General features: G+C 47.3%; 3 protein-coding genes across 3 annotated transcripts; 1 reads left to right on the forward strand and 2 right to left on the reverse strand.

Moving 5' to 3' along the window:
- Positions 1 to 434: 434 nt before the first annotated feature.
- On the forward strand, positions 435 to 11,434 carry ERICH6 (glutamate-rich 6). Its single transcript, XM_009333969.1, is given in 12 exon segments — positions 435 to 546; positions 2,814 to 2,873; positions 2,876 to 2,949; positions 2,951 to 3,083; positions 4,333 to 4,430; positions 4,508 to 4,665; positions 5,690 to 5,757; positions 6,616 to 6,773; positions 6,921 to 7,006; positions 10,044 to 10,196; positions 10,481 to 10,712; positions 11,171 to 11,434. Coding segments are annotated over 12 exon segments (1,596 nt in total).
- Positions 11,435 to 12,489: 1,055 nt separating this feature from the next.
- LOC103925309 (glucose-dependent insulinotropic receptor-like) lies at positions 12,490 to 12,903 on the reverse strand. The gene has a single exon (XM_009334005.1). It carries the CDS (start codon positions 12,901 to 12,903, stop codon positions 12,490 to 12,492), a length of 414 nt encoding a protein of 137 aa, XP_009332280.1.
- A 4,576-nt stretch (positions 12,904 to 17,479) lies between these two features.
- On the reverse strand, positions 17,480 to 25,309 carry LOC103925274 (selenoprotein T). Its single transcript, XM_009333970.1, has 5 exons — positions 24,618 to 25,309; positions 23,355 to 23,481; positions 21,781 to 21,868; positions 20,159 to 20,310; positions 17,480 to 18,282 (listed from the first exon to the last, which is right to left on the reverse strand). Exons 1-4 carry the CDS (start codon positions 24,689 to 24,691, stop codon positions 20,186 to 20,188), a joined length of 414 nt encoding a protein of 137 aa, XP_009332245.1. The 5' UTR covers positions 24,692 to 25,309; the 3' UTR covers positions 17,480 to 18,282; positions 20,159 to 20,185.
- Between the last annotated feature and the right edge of the window lie 150 nt (positions 25,310 to 25,459).

The following is a 25,459-nucleotide window of genomic DNA, read 5'->3' on the forward strand; positions in this document are numbered from 1 at the left end:
GCTCACCCGCCGCCCTTGGCTCTCTGAAAAGAGACCGGACAGGCCGGTAGTGCCGGCTGGGGGAGACCCGAGGTAAGGGAGATCCCCCGGCCGGCACGCAGCTCCCTGCGGTTCTCAGCTGCATTCCAGGCGTCACAGGTACCGACCCCATCCCCCGAAAAATTGTGGGAAGGAAAGCGGCGGGGAAACCGAGCGACGGGCTGCTGCCACCCAGATTGAGAGGCGCCTTCGTACAGCCGTTAGGTAGGATGCAGCAGGCACCTTCAGCCACGGCAGCAAAACTGCGGTCAAGCCCCACTTACTATCTATAGTGTTCGGATTTTTAGTTAAATACATTTGGAAAAGTCTCCTTCATTAGTATAATCGTCAAGGGCAACTGCTTTGAAATCATTGTGTATGACTAATAGGTGTGTTTGTGTCTTAAATTAAGGGAAATGGAAATGTCGGGCAGCATCGAACCCATCACAACACAGAAGCTGCCAGGAATTTCAGTGTCGATGCAGACAGAAGCTAGCTGGCTTAACGAACACGCCTACAGAAAATCAAGTAAGAAACAGCTTTGTTCGAGAAAGAGGTTGCTCACTTGTATTGTCTTTCACTCAGGCTGCCTCATACCCCGGTGTCTTTCGTAGAAGACACATGAGTTTGCAATTTCCCAGAGATGCTTTTGCAAACTGGCGGCAGACCTGGGAGCAGCCCCCAGGAATCCCCCTCTGCAGGCTCCTCATTAACCTCTCTGCAGAGCTGCTTCTAAATGAACCTCTGGGTCCCTGTTAAGCGTGCAGGAACGCTCTCCCAGCCAGCAGGCGTAGGAGTGCTCAGCAGATGGCAGAAATAGCGTATTGTATTCCTGTGAGAGGTACTGGCAAAGCCTCTAAGGAGAGCTGAAAATAATATCAACCTTTTTTCTCCTCCTGCTCAGCTGAGTCATCTCAGCACGTGACCGAGTAACCAGCTCCTTCGCTTGTCCGCTGAAGTACAGCATTGTACCTTAGCACACAGCATATTAGTGGTAGTTGCTGCCTGATCCCATCCCTTTTGGGCACCACATCGAAGAGCCTTTGTGCTTCATTTTCAATGCCAGGCAGTCCTCCTCTGTAGGAGAACGTCTCCTGCATCTCATGTGCCTCTGAGAGCGGGAGGAGTGATCTGGGCCACACATACAGCACACCAGCTGAAAGTACTGGGGAAAGCTGAGTGCAGATCCATCCCCATAGAAAGGGGGCATGCACACAGCCCACGACAGATAAACAGTGCGCTCTTCGTTTGTTTGGAAATGCACTGTGAATGTGTTTGCAGGAGAAAAACATTGTAGGCTTTGTGTTTTAGGCAGAGTTTCACGAGTCCTTGGGATGACTGTCATTGTAACGATCAAAGTACAGAATAATCAAACTTGTGCCAGTGGTAAATCATCTACCTGGATTTGGATGCAGCAGCGGTAGATGATAGGGGTGATACAGGAGCTACAAAGCCCATTAGAGGGGGCAGAGTAAGAACATGGAGTGTCCACCTGCTCCGAGCACTGTGCCCCAGCTACCAGGCTTCCCTGCATCCCTTGGTGCCACAGTGCACGCAGAGCCGTGCCCTGGCTGCGCGGGTCCAATGGTGCACTTTGCACTCCCTGAGGTCACTTCATGTCATGTCAGGTCATGTCATGAAGTGACACGAAGTCACTTCTTCTCAGGTGGGGTTTATGATCGGTTACTTTCTATGACACAGCTTGATTGCAGAGGGTGATAACTACACGTCTTTGAACTGCTATTTAAAAAAACAGAGTTCAGGCAAACCAGCAGCCACATCGTTCAGCCTTCTAAAAGTATAAGCGAATGCCATAGCATCGCTTTCTGCTTTTCCTCATGTGCTGGTGCATTCACTTCCAGATGCATTCACGAGCTGTGGTTCCCATTGCAGGCCTGGGAGCCAGGTGTTGACCTGGGGCTGTCATGATTTTTACCCTATCCTTTTTAAATACACGTTCTGAGTTTTTTACACTTTCCAAAAAGAAGGACTTAGAAAGGATTTGGTATTTCAGCCAGCCCAGTGTTTCGTCTGGCTGAGTATTTTCTGAAAGCAGGACAAGCTTACTTAGAAGGGCAAGACAAATTGTGTGGCAACAAGGGGAACTGAAATTCAAGATTAAAAGAACTAGGAACGTGTTTAGTTTGCCTGAAGGGGAGGCTATGCCAGCTGGCATGCTGGCCATGTCGATATTCAAACAGAAGGTAATGTATATGGGACAGCACACAGTTGTGCACCTGAGGTGGCTGGATGTCAGTAGCACTGCCCGCCGAGAGGGGACCTGGGACTGCTGAGGACAGTGATAGACACCTGGTCATCTGAGATGTTTCCTGTCACCCCAAAGGCCAAAAAACCCTTTGCTGCACTCACACAGCATGGACTGCACTTAGAAATGAGAAAAAACTTCAACCGTCTCTACAGCTCTTTCATCTTAAGACAAGAGAGGCTGGAAATGCTTTAGAGGATCATGCAATATTAGATTAGTGCTACAAGTCACTGACCCTAAGCAATAAGCCGTCTCCATGACTTCAGTGGGATGATTTTGTAATGCCCTGATCCAGTGTCAGTGCCCAGTTCAGGTCCCTCAGGCATTTGGGAAGGGTTACACGCAGATCCAGAGCTGCCCTTCTGAAAGCATAGGACCAAGTCTGGCAAGAAGATCTCGGGCAGCCGATGTGGTTGGTGAGAAAAGGCTGGCGTGCTGAAAAAGGAACAGAACAAATGTGTCTAGAAGATAAGCTTTCTGAGAACACAGCACTGCTGTTAGTAATTCTCATTATCGCTATTACTTGCAGCCCTGTCAGAAGAGTTCAGCAGCTTAGAAGTTTTGTGTGACATGGAGGTAAGGACTCACCCAGGTTGCATATATACATTTTATGCTTAATGGCTCTACCCCTGAACAAAGATATGACTCCACATTGCTTTTGGTATTTTCCACTTTGAGTTCAAAGAAGATTTTGTGAAGCTGTTCAAAAAATCTCTGCGCACGCTCCCCTCTGTCGGCCTGCCTACCCTTCTGGCCTACAGACCCGAATCGTCACGAGAAAACATAGAGATTGAGGTAAGTCAGTGGTGGGTGTTCCCTACTATGTGGCTTTTTTTGTTTGTTTTAATTCCTACGATTCCCATGTAGGAAAAATAAAAATAATGCCCTTTGCCAAGCCAGTGCAGGAGTTCCTTTATGAAAGGGTTTTTCTTTTGTGAGGCTGTTGAAACGATGCTTGTTGTGCACATCTAAACAGCAAGAGGCTGTGCAACTCCTCTCCCCACCACCGCATCCTATGTTGAGAATTTCCTAGCAGAAGATTTTGCCCTTTGGCTAAAACAGATATACAAAACTTATATAAATATTAGGTATACAGTCAACGAATACAAGCAGGGCATAGAGTTCCCCGTAACCCTTAGCAGAGTAAAGTCATCAAAGAGAGTTAATCCTAGGCATGAGGTGGGAAGCAAGGGAATTTCGAGGAACTACGCTCCAGAGAAGCCAAGTATTTCAAATTAATATGTTCAGAAAAGGATTTGAATGAAAGTGCTAAACACATAGTATAGTAAATGAAGTATAAGTGAAGGGCACCAGCTAAGCAGCCCGGAGCAAGGACCCTTCATGCCTTGCTGCTGTGGCTGGATGGCTGCTGTCTCTCTGGGGAGCGCTGAGCTAGGTGCGCCCTCGGGAGTGGAGGCGTTAGACACGAAATTCAGCAGCATGCTCTTGGCAGCTGCATCTTCTATAACTCAGTTTCAAAATGTCTTTTCAAAAAACAGTTATTTCTTTCAGAATTTCTAGTACCCATCCTCAAAATATATCCTGCAGCAGCCCTGGTTTGCATCTGGTCAAATATACTCAGCTCTTTTGTCAACAAATCTGCTGGTGGTTCCTCATGAAATTCCCCGCAGGTTTTCGTATGATCAACAGTGCAACAATCGAGGAGCTTTTTCTCTCCGAAGCCCCAAGCAATGTATTTGAAAGGGTTAATGCATCAGAGGACTCAACTGTAGTGTTCTGCATGCTCTGAAGCTTTCTCTTGGAAGGAATGGGTCTCATAAATACTACAGTCATTCAATTTCTTTGAGGTTATTTATTTATTTATTTACTACAGATCGGCTTTTCTTTTTGGTGGTTTCCTGAACCTAATGTTTTGAGTTAAATCCTTCCAAGATACCACAGACACAGATCTGTTTTAACAGCTCTTACACGCTTTACAACGTTGCATTTTGAGCAGAGCCCTCTTTCCCCAAGACAAAATGAGGATTTGCGGGCTGATACCCTATTTCTGTCCTCCTGTTTTCTCTCCCCACCTCCACTTCAGACAGACGAGGACTGTGCTCCGAGGTGCGAGTACTGTGGCAGCCTGCTGAAGCCATTCCCTTCCTTCGAAGATGCTTGCCCGCTGTCACAGGATTATGAATTAGTAAGCTGGTGGGAAGGATTAGCAGAGGTTTGCTGTGGAAAGGCCTGCCCTCGTGGCGCCACTCTTCTGCCTTTCAGAAATTCTGCTGCAAGCGTAATCGAGACCTCTATGAGTTCATCGTAAATGAGAGGAAGAACCACGAAGGTGCCTGGAGCGTTCCCATTGCTGTTGGCCCCCATGAATCCCACGGCACCGAAGCTGACAGGCTGCTGTCAAAGGAGAGAGCGTACCAGAGGTACCGTGAAATGACTACAGGGAGAACTGGGGATCAGGTCTGTGTAAGGAACAACAGGCGACTCCGGAGGGAAAAGAAGCGTTAAGAAAATGAAACTGCAGCAAGAGGGAATGAAAGAAGAAAAAAAATTGCTTTAGGCAACACAAGTTCATATTCTATCTGGACCCTCTTGGCTCTTCTCTTATCAGGCTGTATTAGAGGGTGGCGAGGTATGTGCTAAGTAAAGCATTAATTCTACTGCTGACAGACGTAATATCTAGGGACAGGTAGAGCCAAAAACATAATTGCAGCTGTGGGACAGATAATATTTGGGTCTAGCTTTTACCTCAGGTGCTGGAACAAAGCTTGAATTTGTATTTCTCTATTTTGCTGTGTAAACTCTGGCACACATTTGGATTCCAATTTCCAGAGTCACGAGAACTCTGCAGGTTTGATTTCTGCTGGGCTGTTTAGCAGGAGGCCCAAAGCTTATACAAATATCTAAGCCTATGGCATAGGCTTAATGACAAGTAAATCAGCATACCTGGAAGTAAACCATTAGTTTCCTTGAAGATCCTTTGCAGTCTGATGGTGCGACTCCTCAGAGTCGCATAATATTACCTCATATTATGTACAGAGCATAAACCAAAGCCATTGTCAGACACTGTCAAATTTCTAGGAAGCTAGATAAGAATAGTGAAAATATTCTCAGACATTAGCTGTTGTCTTGATCTTGTGGGCAACGCTCCTCTTTTACATAAAATCTTGATACAAAATCCATTACAATGTTTAGCTCTGCTATCAGTAGAGCTGATGCCATTGCAATCGCAGGGTCTGTTCACTGAAATCTCTGTATGGGAGCAATTCCTTTTTGCTGAGTTACTATTATTTTGGTGATATTCTGTTGCCTCTGTTACTTGCAATTATGTGCATGGAGAGAAAAGCAGGTTCAGAAATTTGTGTTCCTATGGCAAGGATATCCAGTACTTCTAGGTTTCAAAACAGGATATATGAAATGTATATCAGGAACGCTTTCATTTTCCAGGCAGCAGGAGAGACAAATGGCCAGACAGTTAGCTTTCCTGGCAGCAGGGCCGACGGGTGTAGCTGAATGTGAGTTTGCATTTCCTTATGTATTTATTTGTCTATTACAACAATGAATTCAATGGAATTGCTTGTCTCTAATGCTCTCTAATTGAACAGAAGGGTTTATACAGCAACATGTTAGTTCATTGTCAAGTGTGCCATCCCATTAAATTAGATATTGCCATATTAAATAATCCCTCACATGAAAAAACAAAAGCCGTTACATTCCCATTGCACAGAGAGGATCTCCTTGCTGTGACTTTCAGTATTTATATCTGAAAGTTTCAGCTGAGGTGCACAGAAATTGACCTTAGAGAATAATAAGTTGGCAAAGCCAAGCCCTTGGAAGGTAGGAACTGCCAGAATTAGGGTGATCAACGTTTTGCCTAAGCAGGTGAATACTCCACTAATTCCTAGCCCAGGCTGTGGATGACTGAGCAGCCTTTTGGATCTAGCATCAAAAATGTCAAAAGCATTTTGACTAAGAACAGATGAACTAGATTTACAATATGGGCATATTTTCACAGAGGATGGCAAGCCACTGAGGCTTTTGCGGCACCAAGGATTTCAGATCATCAGTCCTCCCGAGCATGGAACCGTGAATGCTATCCAAAACATGTCATTCTTTACTCACACAGATGTATATATATACATAATTGAAAAATCTACATCTTTTTTCATAATCCTGTTCGCTGAAATAGCTGAACACTTTGGACTGTCCTTGTTAGATAGAAAATACCCTGAGGCAGAGTCCCAGGATGGAGCATTTCAGCCAGAAATTCCCACTCCCCCAAGTTACAGCCTCTCTGCAGAGGTGTCAGGCAGCCCCAACATCGGCGCTGCCAGCCCTACCCGATGCACACAAACCCTCCCTTTGCTCTCTAGGTTCAAATCAAGCTGGCACGATTTCCTACCTGCTTTCTCAGGAGCCCCCATCACCAAAGGGCCGGACGCTGGTGCCTGGTGAGAGAGCAGCAAAGCCCGAGGAGGAGCCCATCTCCTACAGCGTCACCTGCTGCGATTTCACTCCTGTGGGTGGAAAGGCGAGTAGCTGCTGCCTAATGGCGATGGGCTGCACCTTGGCTGCATCCACACTCCAGAGCAGCTGGAGCCCAGCACCTGCCTGCTTTTAAAGGGCAGTTGGTGCAGGACTGCTCTCATCCATTTTATCGTTTCTTTTCCCATCTTAGGTAGTGAAGAATGAATTGTTGGAAAAATACTACAAACATGGAGGGAAATTCCTTACCATGCTTCCAGATGGAACAGCGCAGTTATTGTATCCTTTACGGGGTTCATTTGTTTGCATTAGTCCAGGGTTGTAACTGTAATTTTAAGTGTGTCCTAGTCTGCTTTATCACAGAATAACCTGGTCCACCACTTACACTCGCTTCCACAGTCCGAAAAAAAGCAGTAGTGAAACCACTTACATAGCTCTTGGTCTGAAGTTTTTCAAATCAGCCAGTAGCTTCCATGAAGGACGGGCACTTGTGTCTTTAATACCCAGCTTAAGAAGTTCATTGGCCCAGTATTCAGACCCACTCCCGAGCTCTGGCCACCCGTGGAAGGGCGCTGCTGGCCGAGGGGTCCCTGCGGTGTAGGCTCCGAAAGTGCTCAGCCCCGTCCTTCCCCCAGGGACGAACAAGCACGTTTCCCACCAGCACAGCGCTGATGTCTCTGTCCTGCGAGCTGGAGTACATAAGAGGTGCACAGACAAACTGAAATTACCAGTGTAAATAAGAGTACTGTTTGAAGAAATAAAAGCGTGGCAGTTTCACCAAAGGATCCCATCGCTTTCAGGCTGCCTTTGCTATTATTTAAGCCATAACATTTTAAGTCACCTATGTTGTTTTTCCTTACTGTGGCTGAGCTCTGCCACCAAAGCAAACAGGGGCTTGAGACTACTTCTCTGCTCTGCCTTCCAGGCTGCCTTCATCCCAGGGATGCTGCCAGTCGCAGCGGTGGCAAATGGCAAGTGCCATAAACACGTGCGCTCACAGTAGCAAGTCTTGCTGGAGGGAATCCCCAGTGAGACCCAAAATACCTGTTGTTTGGATACGTTCAAGTCAGGTTTCAGGGGAAAGGGCCTTTTTTCCCCCTGGTTGTTTGTTTTTTTTCCTCTGGGAGAATACCTGCCCCTGTTTTCTCTGCTGTCATCCAAGTTGAGTAATTTGATCACTTTGCTAGGCTTCTACAATCATAAGTGTTGTCCAAGAATGTGTCTTTAAAATAAATTTGCTAAGGGGTTCTGCCTGGGTTATTGGTTAGAAAACAACAAAAATGTATTCTGTATCTCCAACCACTCTTTTGTCAGTGCATACGGAATACTACAATGTAGGAGAAAAGCACTGGCAGCATCCCAGGTAACGCTGGCAGCACACCACCATTCCGCCTTTAACAGTGATTGCTATCCAAAACATGTCATTCTTTACTCACACAGATGTATATATATACATAATTGAAAAATCTACATCTTTTTTCATAATCCTGTTCGCTGAAATAGCTGAACACTTTGGACTGTCCTTGTTAGATAGAAAATACCCTGAGGCAGAGTCCCAGGATGGAGCATTTCAGCCAGAAATTCCCACTCCCCCAAGTTACAGCCTCTCTGCAGAGGTGTCAGGCAGCCCCGACATCGGCGCTGCCAGCCCTACCTGATGCACACAAACCCTCCCTTTGCTCTCTAGGTTCAAATCAAGCTGGCACGATTTCCTACCTGCTTTCTCAGGAGCCCCCATCGCCAAAGGGCCGGACGCTGGTGCCTGGTGAGAGAGCAGCAAAGCCCGAGGAGGAGCCCATCTCCTACAGCGTCACCTGCTGCGATTTCACTCCTGTGGGTGGAAAGGCGAGTAGCTGCTGCCTAATGGCGATGGGCTGCACCTTGGCTGCATCCACACTCCAGAGCAGCTGGAGCCCAGCACCTGCCTGCTTTTAAAGGGCAGTTGGTGCAGGACTGCTCTCATCCATTTTATCGTTTCTTTTCCCATCTTAGGTAGTGAAGAATGAATTGTTGGAAAAATACTACAAACATGGAGGGAAATTCCTTACCATGCTTCCAGATGGAACAGCGCAGTTATTGTATCCTTTACGGGGTTCATTTGTTTGCATTAGTCCAGGGTTGTAACTGTAATTTTAAGTGTGTCCTAGTCTGCTTTATCACAGAATAACCTGGTCCACCACTTACACTCGCTTCCACAGTCCGAAAAAAAGCAGTAGTGAAACCACTTACATAGCTCTTGGTCTGAAGTTTTTCAAATCAGCCAGTAGCTTCCATGAAGGACGGGCACTTGTGTCTTTAATACCCAGCTTAAGAAGTTCATTGGCCCAGTATTCAGACCCACTCCCGAGCTCTGGCCACCCGTGGAAGGGCGCTGCTGGCCGAGGGGTCCCTGCGGTGTAGGCTCCGAAAGTGCTCAGCCCCGTCCTTCCCCCAGGGACGAACAAGCACGTTTCCCACCAGCACAGCGCTGATGTCTCTGTCCTGCGGGCTGGAGTACATAAGAGGTGCACAGACAAACTGAAATTACCAGTGTAAATAAGAGTACTGTTTGAAGAAATAAAAGCGTGGCAGTTTCACCAAAGGATCCCATCGCTTTCAGGCTGCCTTTGCTATTATTTAAGCCATAACATTTTAAGTCACCTATGTTGTTTTTCCTTACTGTGGCTGAGCTCTGCCACCAAAGCAAACAGGGGCTTGAGACTACTTCTCTGCTCTGCCTTCCAGGCTGCCTTCATCCCAGGGATGCTGCCAGTCGCAGCGGTGGCAAATGGCAAGTGCCATAAACACGTGCGCTCACAGTAGCAAGTCTTGCTGGAGGGAATCCCCAGTGAGACCCAAAATACCTGTTGTTTGGATACGTTCAAGTCAGGTTTCAGGGGAAAGGGCCTTTTTTCCCCCTGGTTGTTTGTTTTTTTTCCTCTGGGAGAATACCTGCCCCTGTTTTCTCTGCTGTCATCCAAGTTGAGTAATTTGATCACTTTGCTAGGCTTCTACAATCATAAGTGTTGTCCAAGAATGTGTCTTTAAAATAAATTTGCTAAGGGGTTCTGCCTGGGTTATTGGTTAGAAAACAACAAAAATGTATTCTGTATCTCCAACCACTCTTTTGTCAGTGCATACGGAATACTACAATGTAGGAGAAAAGCACTGGCAGCATCCCAGGTAACGCTGGCAGCACACCACCATTCCGCCTTTAACAGTGATCTAGGTAATATGTCAATTTTTATATTCCAAAGTAGCGCTCTGAAATATTTAGTATGTAATAATAGACCAACCAGACAAACAAAGGGGTTATGAACACCTTATCTGATGACAGCTATCCATCTGGAAATCTGGCAATCATTGTTGTACGAGAGAAAAACCGGCTTATTTGCATAGTACAGGAAGACAAGCCGAATAACGCCGAAATACGAGCAGTATTTAAGTCCAATGGCAGAAGTACTTGCTATTATCCAAACGGAGCTGTGTGGTATGTTCACATTGGTCAGAGCAGTTTTGCTCTCCACTGCACATTTTAAATTTCAAAGGTCATAAAGGATATTTTTAATAGCATTCAAAAATTAAAAGACAAATACAGCAGCTTGTCAGTCCTGCTTCGGGTGCTTCCCAGAAGAGCAAGGCTACCCCAGCTGTGTCTTGAGATGGAGGGTTAGATCCCAAATTAGCTGTGCCCCAGTCCCGTCCCTCTAGGGAACGAGGGCCATTGGCCATGGGAGCTGCAGGGTGCAGAGCTTTGATTTTCCTCTCTTTTAGGATAAACATGAGTATTCAGGGAGGGCAGTATTTGGACCAAGAGGGCAGCAGGGTGAGAAGGTGGACGTGGCCAAACAGCATCATGTCATCAGGACCCCATGTCCCGCTGAGCCCCATTTTCATCTCCCTGAACCAGCACATGGGGGTCAGGATCCTGGGCCAGGACAAGATCACCGTTTCCTTCCTCGCCATGGGGCAACAAGCAAAATTCAACGTGGGAACCAAAGTGCAGGTATTTCTCAAGCGCACAGGCAGCTCCATGCAAAGCCGCTCCCCACAGCAGGAGTAGGGTGGCCAGGGAAGCTCCCATCTGTGGGGAAGCGTGCTCATCCCGTGGTGGGTGCTCCCCGTGTTGTCCCATGGTCCAGCCCCCCAAAACAGTGGAGGTGTACCTGTGCTCAGTCCCCATGCTTGCCAGCTCTGGCAGCCCTGGCTCTCTGCAAGGGGCTGCAGAGTGTGGGAAGTGCTCCCGTGCAGGTCCCCAGTGTCCCTGGTCACGGCTCCGAGGGTCACCCTGGCTCTGCCGCGGGGAGGAGAGCTGTGATCCATGCGGACAGGGTGTGTGGCAGCTCCCTTCCTCCACAGGCTCCTGCCACGGGGGCAGGTTTGTCTGCTGGGGAGAGACCAAAGCCCCGAAGCCCTGTCCCATGCTGCTGTGGCTCTGCTGACACGATCGCCTCTGCTCCCCAGGTCAGCGATGTCGGCCAGCTGCCTCCCCCCACCTGGCTGGGTGAAGATGAGCTCCTGCTGCTTGCCTTCAGGGTGAGGATCCTGTGGCTCTTCGACAGACTGCGTGGATGCTTAAACTTTCCTTCTAATGAGCAATGGGACAAAATCAAGCCTCCAGCATACCTTATCACACAGACTTTAAAGATCTTACAGCTTTGCACAACTTCTGACATAAGTGATGAACTACGCAGCTCAGTCAGAGCAATAGTAAATGCTCAAGTCTGACCAGCACATGTGTGGTGGTGAAGGCAAAACAAGCCGAGTGAGACGCTCCATGCTGCTGCAGTGCCTGCACACACTCCACAAGGTTTCACCTGCAGTCCTGCCCTGCCATAGCACGGAGCAAAGGGCAGCCCGTGGCTGTTCTGCACGGCCCCTCTCCTGGGGCCGTCCCACCCCTCTGGGGTCTCGCTCAGCATAAGCGGGGCTGTGGGGCAGGGAGTACCAGAGCACATTTTCTTGTCAGCCCACGCTGAAGTGCATCTTGGCCATGGAGGCACGAAGAGAGGGTTTGCTCAGGGCAGAGTAAATCCGTGCTTGATGTTGGCGCATTGCTCCTGAGCAACCTCTCTTCTGTCTCCTGGCAGAAACCAGCCCAGGCTGACCAGTTGTTTCAGTCCGTAGACGTGGCACAAAGATAAAAGCAAACAGCACAGCTAAGTCATAGCCTGTGACAGGTATATGGGGAGGAGGTGTTTGCTCAGAAGTCACCCACACAGGCATTGCTCTGCACAGCCAGTGCTTCTGCCTAGGACATGGCACCAGTGGGATGCCCAGATCTCCCTGGCACGAGTGCTGGATGGCAGCTCAGCCCGCTGCAGGTACGAGACACAGCAGTTCCCCATGCAGAGGGAGGGACAAAAGCCCACAGTTTGTCCAAAGCAATCAAAGGTCACTGTCTTGGTGACGTTTGTGCAGATGCTGGGGACGGAAGGCCGTTAATGCGGACAGCAGACAGCGTGGATGAGCCACGGCCTCTTGGCAGCAGCTCATAAACAGCTGATGCAGCAGGAAGACTCTGCTGCACCGGGCGTCCTGCTTGTCCCTCCCGCTGTGGGCCTGGTGGCCGCAGGAGCAGCATGGGTGGAGGTGGTGGGGCACGGACCCCTCATGAACCAGGTGCCTCGGGCCAGCCCCCGCCCCAGCTCCCAACAGTTTGGACATTCGAGGCCAGGGGCTTCACCTGGCCCTTCATCCTGCACCTGAGCAGCTTTGTGAGGTGGCTCTGGATGTCTTTGCTGTACAGGGCGCAGATGAGGGGGTTGATGAGGGAGCTGGTCTCACCCAGCAGTAATAAGGCACCCTTGAGCAGGCCAGCCAGGTTGCAGGAGCTGCAGGTGGCCTGCACGGTGCCCCCCCAGGCTGAAGCCAACAAGGACGATGAGCACAGTCCGCAGTCCCTTGAAGTGCTGCGGGCAGGCGCGGAGGCACCCCGTCTGGGTGCAGGCGTGCTGGAGCTGTGTGTGCTGCACGTAGGCAATGCTGCCCGCTGAGACATGCAGGCACACCAGCACCAGCAGGGATGGAGCAAAGATGCCAAAGCAGATTGCATAGAGGTACTCGCTCCTGGCCGCGTACAGGAGCCTGCAGTAACCCGTGTAGTTGCCTCGCTGGAGGGAGGGCAAGATCAGAGGCAAGTGCCAGAAAAGGAAGGACAGCATCCAGAGGACAACAAGGGAGAGGATCATGGGCATTTTCTTCAGGAGAGTGGAGTAGGAAAGTGGCAGCGTCACCGCCAGCTACCTGTCCGGGGAGATCAGGAGCAGGGTCAGGATGGAGCCGATGCAAGGCGTCATGCTCAGGGCGATGCACAGGAGGCAGGCCTTGCTGCGGTCAAAATCCCTGTCAAGGCTGTCGTCCAGCGCCTCAGCGATGCACCTCACGCCCACCAGCAGGTCAGCGGTGGTCAGGTTGGGGATGTTGATGTAGCTGGTGCCTGGCTGCTTCCTCAGCAGCTGGTAGGCGGCCACAATCACCAGCAGGTTGGCCAGGGGGACGAGGCACCTCAGGAGGGAGTGCAGCACCACATACAGGAGGTTGACCGTCTTCCCTGGCGAGGAGGGTTGAAAGAGGTGCCCAGGAAAACTTGGCCCCAGTGCGGAAAAACCCCACCATGAGGAGACGTGTGGCCGAGCTGGAGGGATGGAACAGAAGTGCCTCAGACCCTCCAGCTGCAGACTGAGGCCAGGAGCACCTAAGTCAGTCCTTTAAGGGGCAGTTTGTCCATCCCAGGAGACTTCCGGGATGTGTAACGGCTGTTACACGTAAGCCGTCTGCAGCAGAGATCTGTCTTCTGGTCTCCTCTCGTGCTGGCATAAATGAGATGTAACCCTGCTAAAAACTGGCATTACAATGGCACAACAGGTCAAAATCGAACTCACAGGTGTGATCTTCAACTTTCTAAACCAAAGATTTAGAATCCAGAAGTTTTTGAATCTAATGAAAGATTTTCACCCAAGCCACCGCGCCCGAGTCTGCAAAGGTCTGTGTTTCACGGGAGCTGGACTGTGTGGCAGCCGGATGCTGCTCTGCCTCAGGCCCTGTGGCATGGGGGGACAGTCCCTTGCTACAGCTCTGGGGAAAGCTCGGAAATTGCGTGGGCACAGAGAGGTGAAGGGGAGCTGGCGGCAGGTGTGTGCCGATGCCCTGCCACTTCTGGTAATTTTAGTATGCGATGTTGCCCAGTGGACTGCGTTACAGGCTTTGGCATGGATGTAAACCTCAATTATTCCATTGACCATCCAGTTTCTGCCCGGAAATCGAGGTCCTGCACTCCACTGACAGCCCTGTGATGAGACCAGTGCGAGCCCGGGTGAGCGAGCAGGAGCAGTCCTCTCCACCACCCCTCTCCTGGGGAGGGGGTGTTTCTCGAGGCGGTGGAGGCTGGCAGGCGCTGTGCATGGCTCCTGGCTACAATGGCATGGCACGAGCCCCTTCCAAATGGTGTTTGCAGTGCTATTAGCAGACCTATCATGCTGCTCATTAACAAGAACTTGCAAGTAGTATCTGTCTTGGACTGGTAGTCTTAAATTCCAAATCTGTGAATAAATGTGAACTTAATGAATAGAGTATGTTCATCCAGAGCCTAATTTGACATAAATTGGATTCAATTTTTTTGGGTTTGTTTACCAGGCAACTTCCTGTTAGTGTTGCAGTTGCAGCTATATAGAGTAAAAGCTCATTTCATATGTGTTTTCTGACGCACGGCCAAGAGATCCTGATAAAGCATAGCCCCGCTCCCCTGGTGTCTCCAGTGTGCCCTTATTTCCCATGGCCTTAGCAGACCAACCTTCAAAATTTTCTGCACTGGCCAGGGCAGTGCTGCCAGGAAACTCCGGTCGTCCTGCTCTGCTGGACGCTCACGGCATTTCCCCACTCACCCACAGCCAAAATCTGTTTGCAGCTGGTTTTGCCCACGTTGGATTCTGCTGGGAATGGCCGAGCAGGTGCTCAGTGGAGGACAGGACAGTGGCTGGAACGGCGGCAGTTTGGGTGGTTTCTGGCACGGCCACAGTGTCATCCCCATGGGCTCGGCAGATGCGTCCCACGCTGGCAGAACAACCGCAGGGGTCCTTGGGTAGTGACAGTGAAGTAACAAACTCAGCCCTGCTGAGATGTGGCCCTGACTGGGGCTGTGCATCTCACCGTCCCCCTAGACCAGGCACGTGGCCTGTCTGCCCCACACACCATCCTCTGGGTTCGTCTCTCCACCGGCCAAGCAGCCGTGCCCGACTCCCAACATCCCGCTGTGGCCACTGCCACCGCCTGGCCAGGCCCACGGAGCTGCAGACAGCAGCTGGGTGCTGCTATGGGAACTGCCCCGGGGGTCAGAAGGGGTAGTTTTGTGGTCAATGCCACTGCATGTCAGAGCCACCACTGTCACCAGCTGATGCACCGCAAGCTGATCCACCATGAGGGAAAGGCTGAGCAACCACTCACCACTGAAGACACGGGCACAGTGAATGGGTGCAGTGCATATAGCCCCAGGAACCACTTCTTACTGTATGCTCTGATCTGCAAACGCCTTCCCTGAAGCATTTATTTAGGGTCTAAAATCTCACTCTGCAAAATGCCAGGACTGGTTTGCAGGTGTAAGGACAAGGAGGCTGGGTGTGACGGGGTGCTGGGGGGGCCTCTTCAGACCTAATTTATCATGGACAGGATGAGGAATGGTGATCCGGGAGCTCTGATTTGCAGCGTTTTGGCCAGAAAAAAGCTGACGTGTCTCGTGATGCTGCCGAGGCACCATGCGCTGAGTGCAGGGATGGGCCCACAGCCCCATTCAGCCGCTCGGCCATGCTCAGCCTGCACACCCTGGCTGCCTGGCCATGTCCCGTCTGTATAGACAGGCTGCCCGGCTGTGCCCCGGCTGCTCTGGGCCCGAGGACGTGCTTCCTTTGCTGTTCCCCCTTCCCCATATGCTCCCATCCGTGAACAGGGTCTGGAGGCTGCAGGACGTCCCTGTGCTGTATGTGGCAGCCTGGGCTGTCGGCCCCGCAGCGCCCAGCAGAGTGTCCTGGCCTAGCAGGTATTCCCGTGGCCCCACACCTCCCTATTGCCAAGAGGCAGCGCCCCAAGGAAGCTGGTGTGTTGGCCACCCGGCCGCCGGTGCTGCGCTGAGAGGGGATGGCGCTGGCTCTCTGGGAGGGGCACGGACCGCCCGCGTTCCCATCCTCGCTGACTGCTTGTCTCGGCTTTGTTTGGCGAAGCTGCTCCTTATCGCGTTGTGTCACAGCCGTGCTGGGGAGCCTGCCAACCCAGCCAGCGCCTGGGCGGTGAGCTTCTGCCCTGGGTGCTTTCACTCTGTGGCGGCTGGTGCTGAGCACAGGCGAGGACTCTGGCTCTTCTGCATCTTGGAGCATCCCTGTGGGCGTGGAGCAAAATCAGATGGGTAGGAGGGAGGCCAAAAGCCCTGGAAAAACCACCGGTGACTTGTGGCAGCTGGGAAGGTCCTGGAGGTCTCCTGGGATGGACAAACTGCCCCTTAAAGGACTGACTTAGGTGCTCCCGGCCTCAGTCTGCAGCTAGAGGATCTGAGGCACTTCTGTTCCATCTCTCCAGCTCAGCCACACATCAGTTTTTCTGTTTGGAAGTGCTCTACGAATAGTGATTGTGGGGCTTGGTCCAGCCCATAAAAACAAGTCTGCTCTGCGCACCCTACAACCCAGAGCAATTAGACACAACCAGAACGCTGCCCAGCCTCTGCCCCTCAGCGGGAACAGCAGAGCACTATGCTTCTGGTGCATTTAAGGGACGTCAGCAAAGGTTCTCGCATACCTAACTCCAACATACCGATACACCGTCTTGCTCAGAGGGAATACTGGGGGCCGCAAGCAGATCACGGGCAAGTATCACTAGGGCGATAATACCAACAGCTCATGGAAAGTCTTAGCCTAGCAACACATCTGTGCATTTATTTGTTTTCTGTCTAATTTGTCTTAAGTGTGTAATTAACGAGAAACTAAAACTCTATCCCCACTAGAAAATTTTGGTTAATCTATTTCAGAAGAGAAGGCATGAATTGCCTAAAGAGATGATTTCATCACAGAGCCAAAGCAGCCTTGAGGCCATTGCGTGTTTAATGGTTGTGATGAAAAACACTTAACAACTGGCATCAACTTTTCTCTCAGCTGGGCGGACAGAGCCGTGGTTACCCAACACATTTCCTACGTCAGTCCCTAAAGCCTTGGGGCAGGTCAAAGACAATTCTTACAAACCACGACAGCTGCCTTCATCGTGGCTCTGCAGATTCCCTTCTCATCCGATTTACTGCCCCAACAGAGAAAAATCTCCCTCACCTCCCCATCCAGAGATAATTTTGGGAAGAAAGACCCAGAAGTACTTTAGCTGGTTTTACAAGGGGCGTGAAACCCCGTAGCTCGGAGCAGGGACAAAAAATGGAGTGGGAGGCAGGCGCTGCCAGGACTGAGCCTCCCTGCACAGGCGCCAGAGCTGCGGCCCCTCAGCCATCCGGCCTGGAGCACACCACAGTCAGGAGACACAATGGTGAAGAGGAACTGCAGGCTGGAGGCTGCAGCCTGCAGCTCACGCTGACTCAGGAAGCCAACCCGAGGAAAATTCCCAGCCCCCGCAAGAAAACTGCGTTTGAGACTTCACTTTAACCCAGTGAGCGTCCCCTGGTACAACAGCACCTGAACGCTAATCGCAGCTGAATCTTGGCAGGCGCACGAAGGAAAAGACAAAGCTCTGCGTGTTCCTTCCAGAACAGGGAGGCTGTTAGGGGCTCAGACAAGACAAACACAAGATCGATGACTTTGGAAAGTAGGCTTTTTATGCATTTTTTCAATTGCAATTCTAAGAATATCCAGTGACTCAAACAAGGTACTTCACACAGTAAATGAGAACTCTTTATTTAAATTAACTTTCTTAGTTTCTCTTTAGGACAGTAGAAAGGCCCAGCTTTTCATCTCTTCAGAATGGTCAAGGAAAAACCTCTTGAGCTGGCCAACACAATTTAAAGAGCAGCTGATCTTAATTTTTACTGAAGTCACAAAACAATGCAACTACTCTGCATATAATTTTGTTTATATAATTTAGCATATAATGCACTGTTCAACTCTGCCATATATTTTGAAAAATATACAAACCTGCTTTAACCACATTAGCGATATTTGATAGACAGCTGTCAATTACTTAGGACAATATCAGACACTCCTATAACTTCATTTTAAACTACAAAAAGAACGTAAATTCATATAAAATAGAACGGATTAAACAAACCTTTTTCCCCCCGAGGAAAAATTAGATATCAACTCAATCTGCCATTGTGTGAAACATGAATATAAAATAAGTTACAATTAGTAATGCCTGCATTGTTGAGCTATGAACTGGTCGAATGAAATCTTAAAAAAACTATACAGTATTATTGCACTCCATGAATGTGCAGTATCTGGAACACGCCAGCACTGAAAGAGGTCTTTCATTAAGTTTTTTTTCAGGAGGCACAACGTGGCTGCGAGAGAAGCATCCAGTCTGTACTAACAGCGTGCTGTCTTCAGTACAGGCCTTCATGGGTCTGAGCCACGCTGCCTTTGGAAATCGCCACTTAATGCCTGGAAACGGAGACACAAGTGTTACAGTCGGCAACTACGCCTGCGTTGAAGGAGCAAACCATCTCCTGCGCTGTCGGAACAGAGAGCCGAGGCATTTCCTGCAAACTGGGGAGAACAGCAGGCTATGTACGCTTTGGATTATAAAACGCGAATTACAAGCACTGCCTCCTGGGATGTCACAACTCATGGCAAGAGAGTACTATTATGATTTTATTCTGGGCGATGGCCTACAAGGATACCATCAGAATGACATTACGTTAGCATGACTTCAAGTAAGGAGACATTACAACACAAAGTCACCAAGTCTCACTATCAGACTCTCCTAACCTGTGGTGTTACTTCCCACATGGATGGAAATACAACTGAATGGGGGGGGGGGGTTGTTGTTGTTCTTTTTCTAAACTCATATCCCATTAAATAAAATTCTACATGAGAACAGTCTTAGCATGCTCTGTAAGCTTGAAGGTGACATCAATCTACTTTGCAACAAAGAATTATGCCCGAGACCTTCCAAATCCATACACATAGGATGCTGGACTTCAGCAAGCCCATCTGAAAAGTACAGGAAACACCAAACTTTTAAATACTAAATAGTATTTTAAAAATATGAAACAACTTCGCTAAATTAATAGGACAAACCAGACTTAACTGAACAAACAGGACATGCCTGCAGGAATCAAAAGTCAACCGTTTCTCGTATTCCCTGCATGAGAACTTGGAGGGACCAATCTCTCTGAATTGCTCTCCCCACTTCAGGAAGCTGCAGGAGCGTTAGCGGAGGGAGAGATCGATGGGGCAAAAAAGTGGGGTTCAAAATCTGAGCTCTGAAGCAGTGAGAAACAGCAGAGCGAGCCCTGGTTACAGAGCATGGTTTCCTACAAGGAGTGAGACTGCCTGCAGTGCTTTGATAGAGTTTAGGTTTCTCCGAGCGTACAACTCCACGTGCTATGTTCTTGCTTTACGTAAACACGAATTTGCAGAAGCCGAATCATTTTAAACAGAGCTCCAAAGGAAATCTGTGCAGGTGTTTGAACAGAGCTAGGTCATTAACTGCTACAGCTGGGACCAACTGATCAGTTTAAGGTGGTGAGCCGAGTTGCAAGATGTCAGTTGACAGAAATAGGAGCACAAGGTCTGTCACTTGAGAGTGGGGTGTCTGTTGGCAAGATAATGCCAAGAAACCAGTCTCTCAAACCAAAGCATTCTTGCACCAAAAACTGCACCACAGCTAATCAATACTTCACTTCAGTCATCTCCTAAACGTCAGCTGCCATTTTTTGCACCAAGATAGTCTTTTTGTAGCACATCAATGTTCCTATGAAGAATCGTAAGCTAAATGTTTTGAAAGCCACAAGTGATATAGGAACACGGAATTGGTTTGTCATCAAATATAAAAGTGTGGATGTGAACCCTCTGCTATGAACAGTCAAGGAATATTTGCGAAAGGTTAAAACAGTACAGCACACAGACGGGAGCAAGAACATGTTCTACTTTCTAGGGTCGTTCAATTAGGTTACAAGTTATAGAGAAATCCTTTGCACATAGACTATTTTAAGGCACATAATGCAGGGTGTTTTCTGATCTCTGCTAACACAGATCACTAACTTAAGGCCTTCTGCACGCAGTAACACATTTTTTTCCGTCCAAAGGAACGCCAGCTTCTAGTTTTGAAATGGGTAGAACAAACCCCAACCCAAAACCTCCCACCAAAACAGAATCTGTAAAATCATCCATGTCAATTTACTGAAAGTTACTAGAACTGGTTCTCCAGTAACGCACTTTTAAATAAACAATGTAAGATTACAACATTCAATCTGCAACATGCGATCCTTCATATTCGAGTCAACAGACAGCCGGTGACTGGAAGAAGACTTACAAGAAGTTTCAGTGCTGATAGATGGGGCTATGATCGATGATGAGGCATTGACTCCATGTGCACATTGAGCTTCATTTCATTATCAAGAATTTGTACAAGCTGCTGCATGGAAGGAAGGTGGCCAGACTCTAGCTTAGACCACACTGGAACATCTACCACAAAACACATGGAGGGGAGAAAAGCACATTGACAAAGTCAGAAAACACACAGGGCTAGTTTAAACATCAAATTTAAAAGATCTAGGAAGCTATGCAAGTTGGTACTATTCTATGTTGAGAGAAATATCTGGTTCAACAATGCTTCCAAACCTCTGGTTACACTAGAACCCAGCCCTGCTAGGAGAACAAAGAGTCTAATGCTGCCATTTAGAAGTACACCACATGGATTTAGAGGTTCAAAATATCCGTTGACAAAACGTCTAAAAATAGATTAGTGAGTGGCAGAATAGCATACTGAGTTTTTAAACCACTGCTAAATCTTTGAAACTTGTGGGTCTCATTAGCCTTCATCTCACTTCTGCCTAACGTCTACAGCTGACCCTCAAAAGTTCTGCTTACCAAGATCTGGCTTGGAAGGTTCCACTCAAAGTAGCTGCAATCATTATTCCCCCCCGCCCCCCCGGAAATATAAAAGGCAGCACAGTCCATAAACACTTTAGGGTAAACACAACATTCATTTCTGACGTTGACAAATACTTACTCCCTCAAATATCCCTCACTGCTATAGCACTTGGTGAACCCACACTGAAAAATGCAGCTGCTGTCATCTATACAAAACCAAAGGCAGACTGGAACCACCTTGTCCCAAAACGCAAACCAGAAACTTACAGAAGTCCAGATGTGACTGTTCACCCCTAGGAAGGCTCTGCTGCCTTGATCTCAGATTTACGACTAGAACTGCATCGCGTTCAACTACTTTGATGCAATACAGTCAGTCTTTAAAAGGTTCTGCAGTATACGACTGGACTTAGAAACTACTATATTGAAATTCATCCTGCACAATCATAAATTGAGATTATAAAGCACAGAGCTAAATTACATACTTGTACCTAGAGCTTGGAAAAATTCTGTACTCCATCAACCTTACATAATCTTTAAAACAGTAAAATTATTTGAAGGCAGAAGGTCCATAGACTCTTAACCTGAAAAATCAGTACTGCTGTTCACTGGCACCAAAAATCTGGGAATAGCAACGGATTCAATAGAATTCCAAGGCTAAACTGTATTAGAAAACAGGATAGGGAAAGCGTCTAATTAACTGGAGAGTATGCTTCCCTAGTCGATCATTTCTTACTTAATGCACGTCACATGCAAAGAAAGAACATAATACAGTTACTCCAAGTGACTAAGCATTACTCTAAGTTTTTTACGTAGCTATTTTAAAATATATAACTGACATCTGTATAAACTACTTTATAAGACATCTATGATTGTCATCATTTACTGTGATATATAACATCTGAAGTTTCAAAATGGACAGCAATTACCACATGCCATCACATTTTGAAACACACCACGTTTCATAACATCATCCCTCATTCTCCCAACACAACAGCTCTCCCAAATCTGCGTGTACACATGCAACACAACGCAATTCCCTTAAACAGAAAGTTCTCTGCTCACCATTCAAAGTTATTTCAAATGCACCTGTTGACATACACTGGTTCTCAATCATGTTGCTCAGGAAGAAGACCATCATACAAGCATAAACCTAGAAGAGAACAGAGAGAATCCCCGATACTTCAGCTGTGTGAGCCACAGCTTATTTTAGTCACTCTTAATAAGCGCTGGACGTTTACAGGTGTCTTTGAATTCCCCTCTGCAATTTATCAAGTAACCTTCTGTCTGCATAAACATCTTCCTTTCATCCTCTTTTTAAAAAGACTCTGCACGTTGCCTTCCCAAGACAGGTATCAAAATAGTTCTGAAACCACCCAACTCACAATCCTGATTCAAACAAAGTTAGATCTTCTCACTCCTTTCCTCCACAAATTTATGCAGATGTTAACACCCAGTTTGCAGAAGTACATGGCTACGATGGCACTTGTAAGATGACAAGGGAACGTAACTGTCCCTGCGTATTGCCTGTCGTTTTCAGAGTAACCTTCAGATCAAAGAACCACAGGCCTAGACACAAACAGCAGAGCAAGTCAAATTGCGCTTGTTCGCAAGAACTGTCAACCCTCTAGCATTTCTTCAAGCTAATCATCTGGAATTTTCTGTGTATATTGGTGCCTCAGGATGAAACGATGCAATCTTCAGCAACACTGCATCTCCCCCCACCGCCTGCACCTTTGTAATTCCCTTTTCACACACAAGGGCACATTCACACGGGTTACTGCAATACCAAAGAATGTGGCATGGGAGAGAGTTAGTTGTTCACAATATCACAGATCACAGGCGTACTGCAGCCAGCCTAGCTCGGTAGTGTATTTGGCCCATTTAATTGAACAGGATGCAGTACAGCTTCTATGCATTCAAACTGACTGGTGACAGAGACCCACTGCACTGGGTAGCTCAGTTTGAGGATCTGTGCACCAATAAAAAGGTTAATATACTTATAAATTGCTTTTGTTTAGTAGAACAAATCTGGAATAAGGTTACCATAAATCAGAGTACAACAACATTAATCTGTTAGCATCATCAGTACTGACTCACAGGGATATTCACCCCACAAGGCATAGTCTGTCATGCCAGAGTATGTTCTGCAAAAACACCCACAAAATTTCAACTTGATTTTTCTAACCACCATCTAATTGCATGCCTGATCTATTAAAAGTCAGATGAAAGGAACAGCTGTGAAATAGTTATGAGACACTAGAAAAGGGAAGCCGTAATTTTAACACCAACGATACTGGCTTGAAACTCTACTCGAGCCCTAAAAAGTAAAAAATTCTTTTATCATCTTTGTCAGTAACGTTAACCTCAGCTGTCCCTCTGCAGCATCATCAGCTTGGAAAGAAAGATGCTGACAATCAAATCTGGGTCTGTCAAAAACATGAAGCATTACTATTAAGAATAATTATGCTACTGTAAAATTCTCAAGTATATTTAGTAATAGAAGCCTAAAAGGTTCTGTTAAGGCTGCAGTGTATGAAAGTTAAATCAGTAAGAATTGTGAAGTACTCCCAGCGCACTCTCATGAAGTCATTCGAAAACTGCTTTTTCAAAACAAAAGAAGAAAGTATGCTGTTTACCTTATTTTCTTGGCCCCACTGCCAGATGCTTGGAGCTTGCATGCCGAAGAAAGCAAATGGATCCTTGCCAACGATTATTAAGCCTATTAATACTAGTTTGAAGACAGACAGGAAGGATGCTATGTGCCTATCAAAAGACGACACATAAAAGTGACTTAGAAGGTTCACAGTTACTACTTCATATACTACTACATATAGCTGTAATTCACCTAATTAGAAGAATTTTGATAGTGTACAATTGTGTCTCAGAGGAAATACAAAACTTTTCAAGTAAGTTTATCTTGCTGTAAAAAAGAAACAAACAACAAAACAACAACAAACCGAAAAAGCAACACACATTAACAAAAACAGGCATCCGCAGAAGGATGCCATTCTTGTACACCATGCATGCAGATTTTTTTTTTTTCCTAAGCAGACCTCAAATAGAGATTTGCTTTCAACTTATACATGTCTAAACTCGATAATACATTCAGTTTCTTGAAGAAGCTGTTCCGTATTATAGACAGGTTTAATTGACATGCACGACTTCCTTGTAAAGCATTTTCCCAGCAGAAGCAGAAAACCCTACAGTTTTTTATAAGAATTAAACCTATAGCCAGAGAGCAAATTAACAGTGAGGTATTCAATCTTGTAGCATTCTTACCATTGTAATTTTTACAGTAGTTAGGTCAAGAAGTGGTTCACAAGCCACCACAGTAACTACGGCATCACTCTCTAGCATGTACACAATGGCTTAAATAATAGGACTAACACTATTTTTGTTTTGCCTTTTTCCAAATTTCTTTGGGTTTCCCCACCCCACCAAACTGCAGTTAAGGACATCCTGGTAGTCTCTCCGATGAGGTTAGCTCTCCCCTGCCTTAGATGTTAAAAAACAAACTCTTCCCTCCTCTGCAACCTTAACCTATTACAGGAATTTGTCACTAAGTGCATAAGCCTGAGCAACAAATGTGAATTTATGTCCAGATACGCCATGAAGAAAAGCTGGAAAAATTCACTGTGAAAAAAAGTTAATTATATAATTCACTTTAGATTGGAACGTTACAGGCCTCATCAGACAGATATGCAGATGGTAATATTTGTATGGAAAACTAAGGTGACTATCTGGAAGGGAGAAGATAACCAAGCCTGTACGTAATCATAATGGAAAAAAACCCTTAAGTTTCCATTTTCAATATTATGCAAATACACACGTTCACCACTCACCATGCTGAGCCTACACATTGGAAAAAAGACAATTAGCAGTGCTAGTCATTTGCTTACCTATATATAGGTTGAGGAAGGTAGTTCTCCCCTTCAATTCGGATGTCTGGGTACCGCTGGCTAATAACCCGCATGTACTCCTCAAACACCCGCCTGTAGCCTCAGGAGACACTAAATGCAGACAGGGATTGTCACTGAACTGGAGTGCTGTATGTTAAAGTCGCTGCTAAACTGGCAACACCAGTACTCGCACTGTTCATAATCCGTTCAGTTTAAAGTAAAACTACAATTCCTCATGCCAAAGAAGAAAACAGACTTGCAGCTAAGTTACACATCAAAAATCCTGACAGCTTGCTAGGCACTTGATTTTACACAAATTTGTTTTCAAGTACTAGCACAGACACTGTTTTGGTAAAGTCCACTCAGCAAGGAATTAACTTGTTTCCCCCATAAAAAGCTGTTAAGTTAGAACGTCAGCACAAGTATCACCTTGCTCTGCATCCAAAAAAAAAAAAAAAGTAAGTTTCACGCAATACAGTTTTAACCACTCATTAGTTAAATTTAACTCTTTCTGGGACTGCCCACAGACAAGTAACATCGCTCCCAGTTATTTCTGTATAAGGATGACCAGATTAACTACAGAAGAGTTAAACATTACTAGACCTGTACTTTGGCTCACATTTCTACCAGCTGCCTCTGTAATAATTGAAATAAAAATTATCCGGCCTCAGCTTACCACAAAAGAAATGAAACAAAGTACTTTCTACTGAGCACGCCTTTTGCGGTGCTTCACAGGTCCGCATGACACAACCTGGACCAGACTCCGCTCCAGGAACGGCAGCGAATATTCTCGTTCCCCCCCGCCCCGCCGAGGCACCCCGGAGCAGCGGCGGGTCCGCCCC

The sequence above is a fragment of the Pygoscelis adeliae genome, unplaced genomic scaffold (assembly GCF_000699105.1).
Source record: "Pygoscelis adeliae isolate BGI_AS28 unplaced genomic scaffold, ASM69910v1 Scaffold241, whole genome shotgun sequence".
NCBI lineage: Eukaryota > Metazoa > Chordata > Aves > Sphenisciformes > Spheniscidae > Pygoscelis > Pygoscelis adeliae.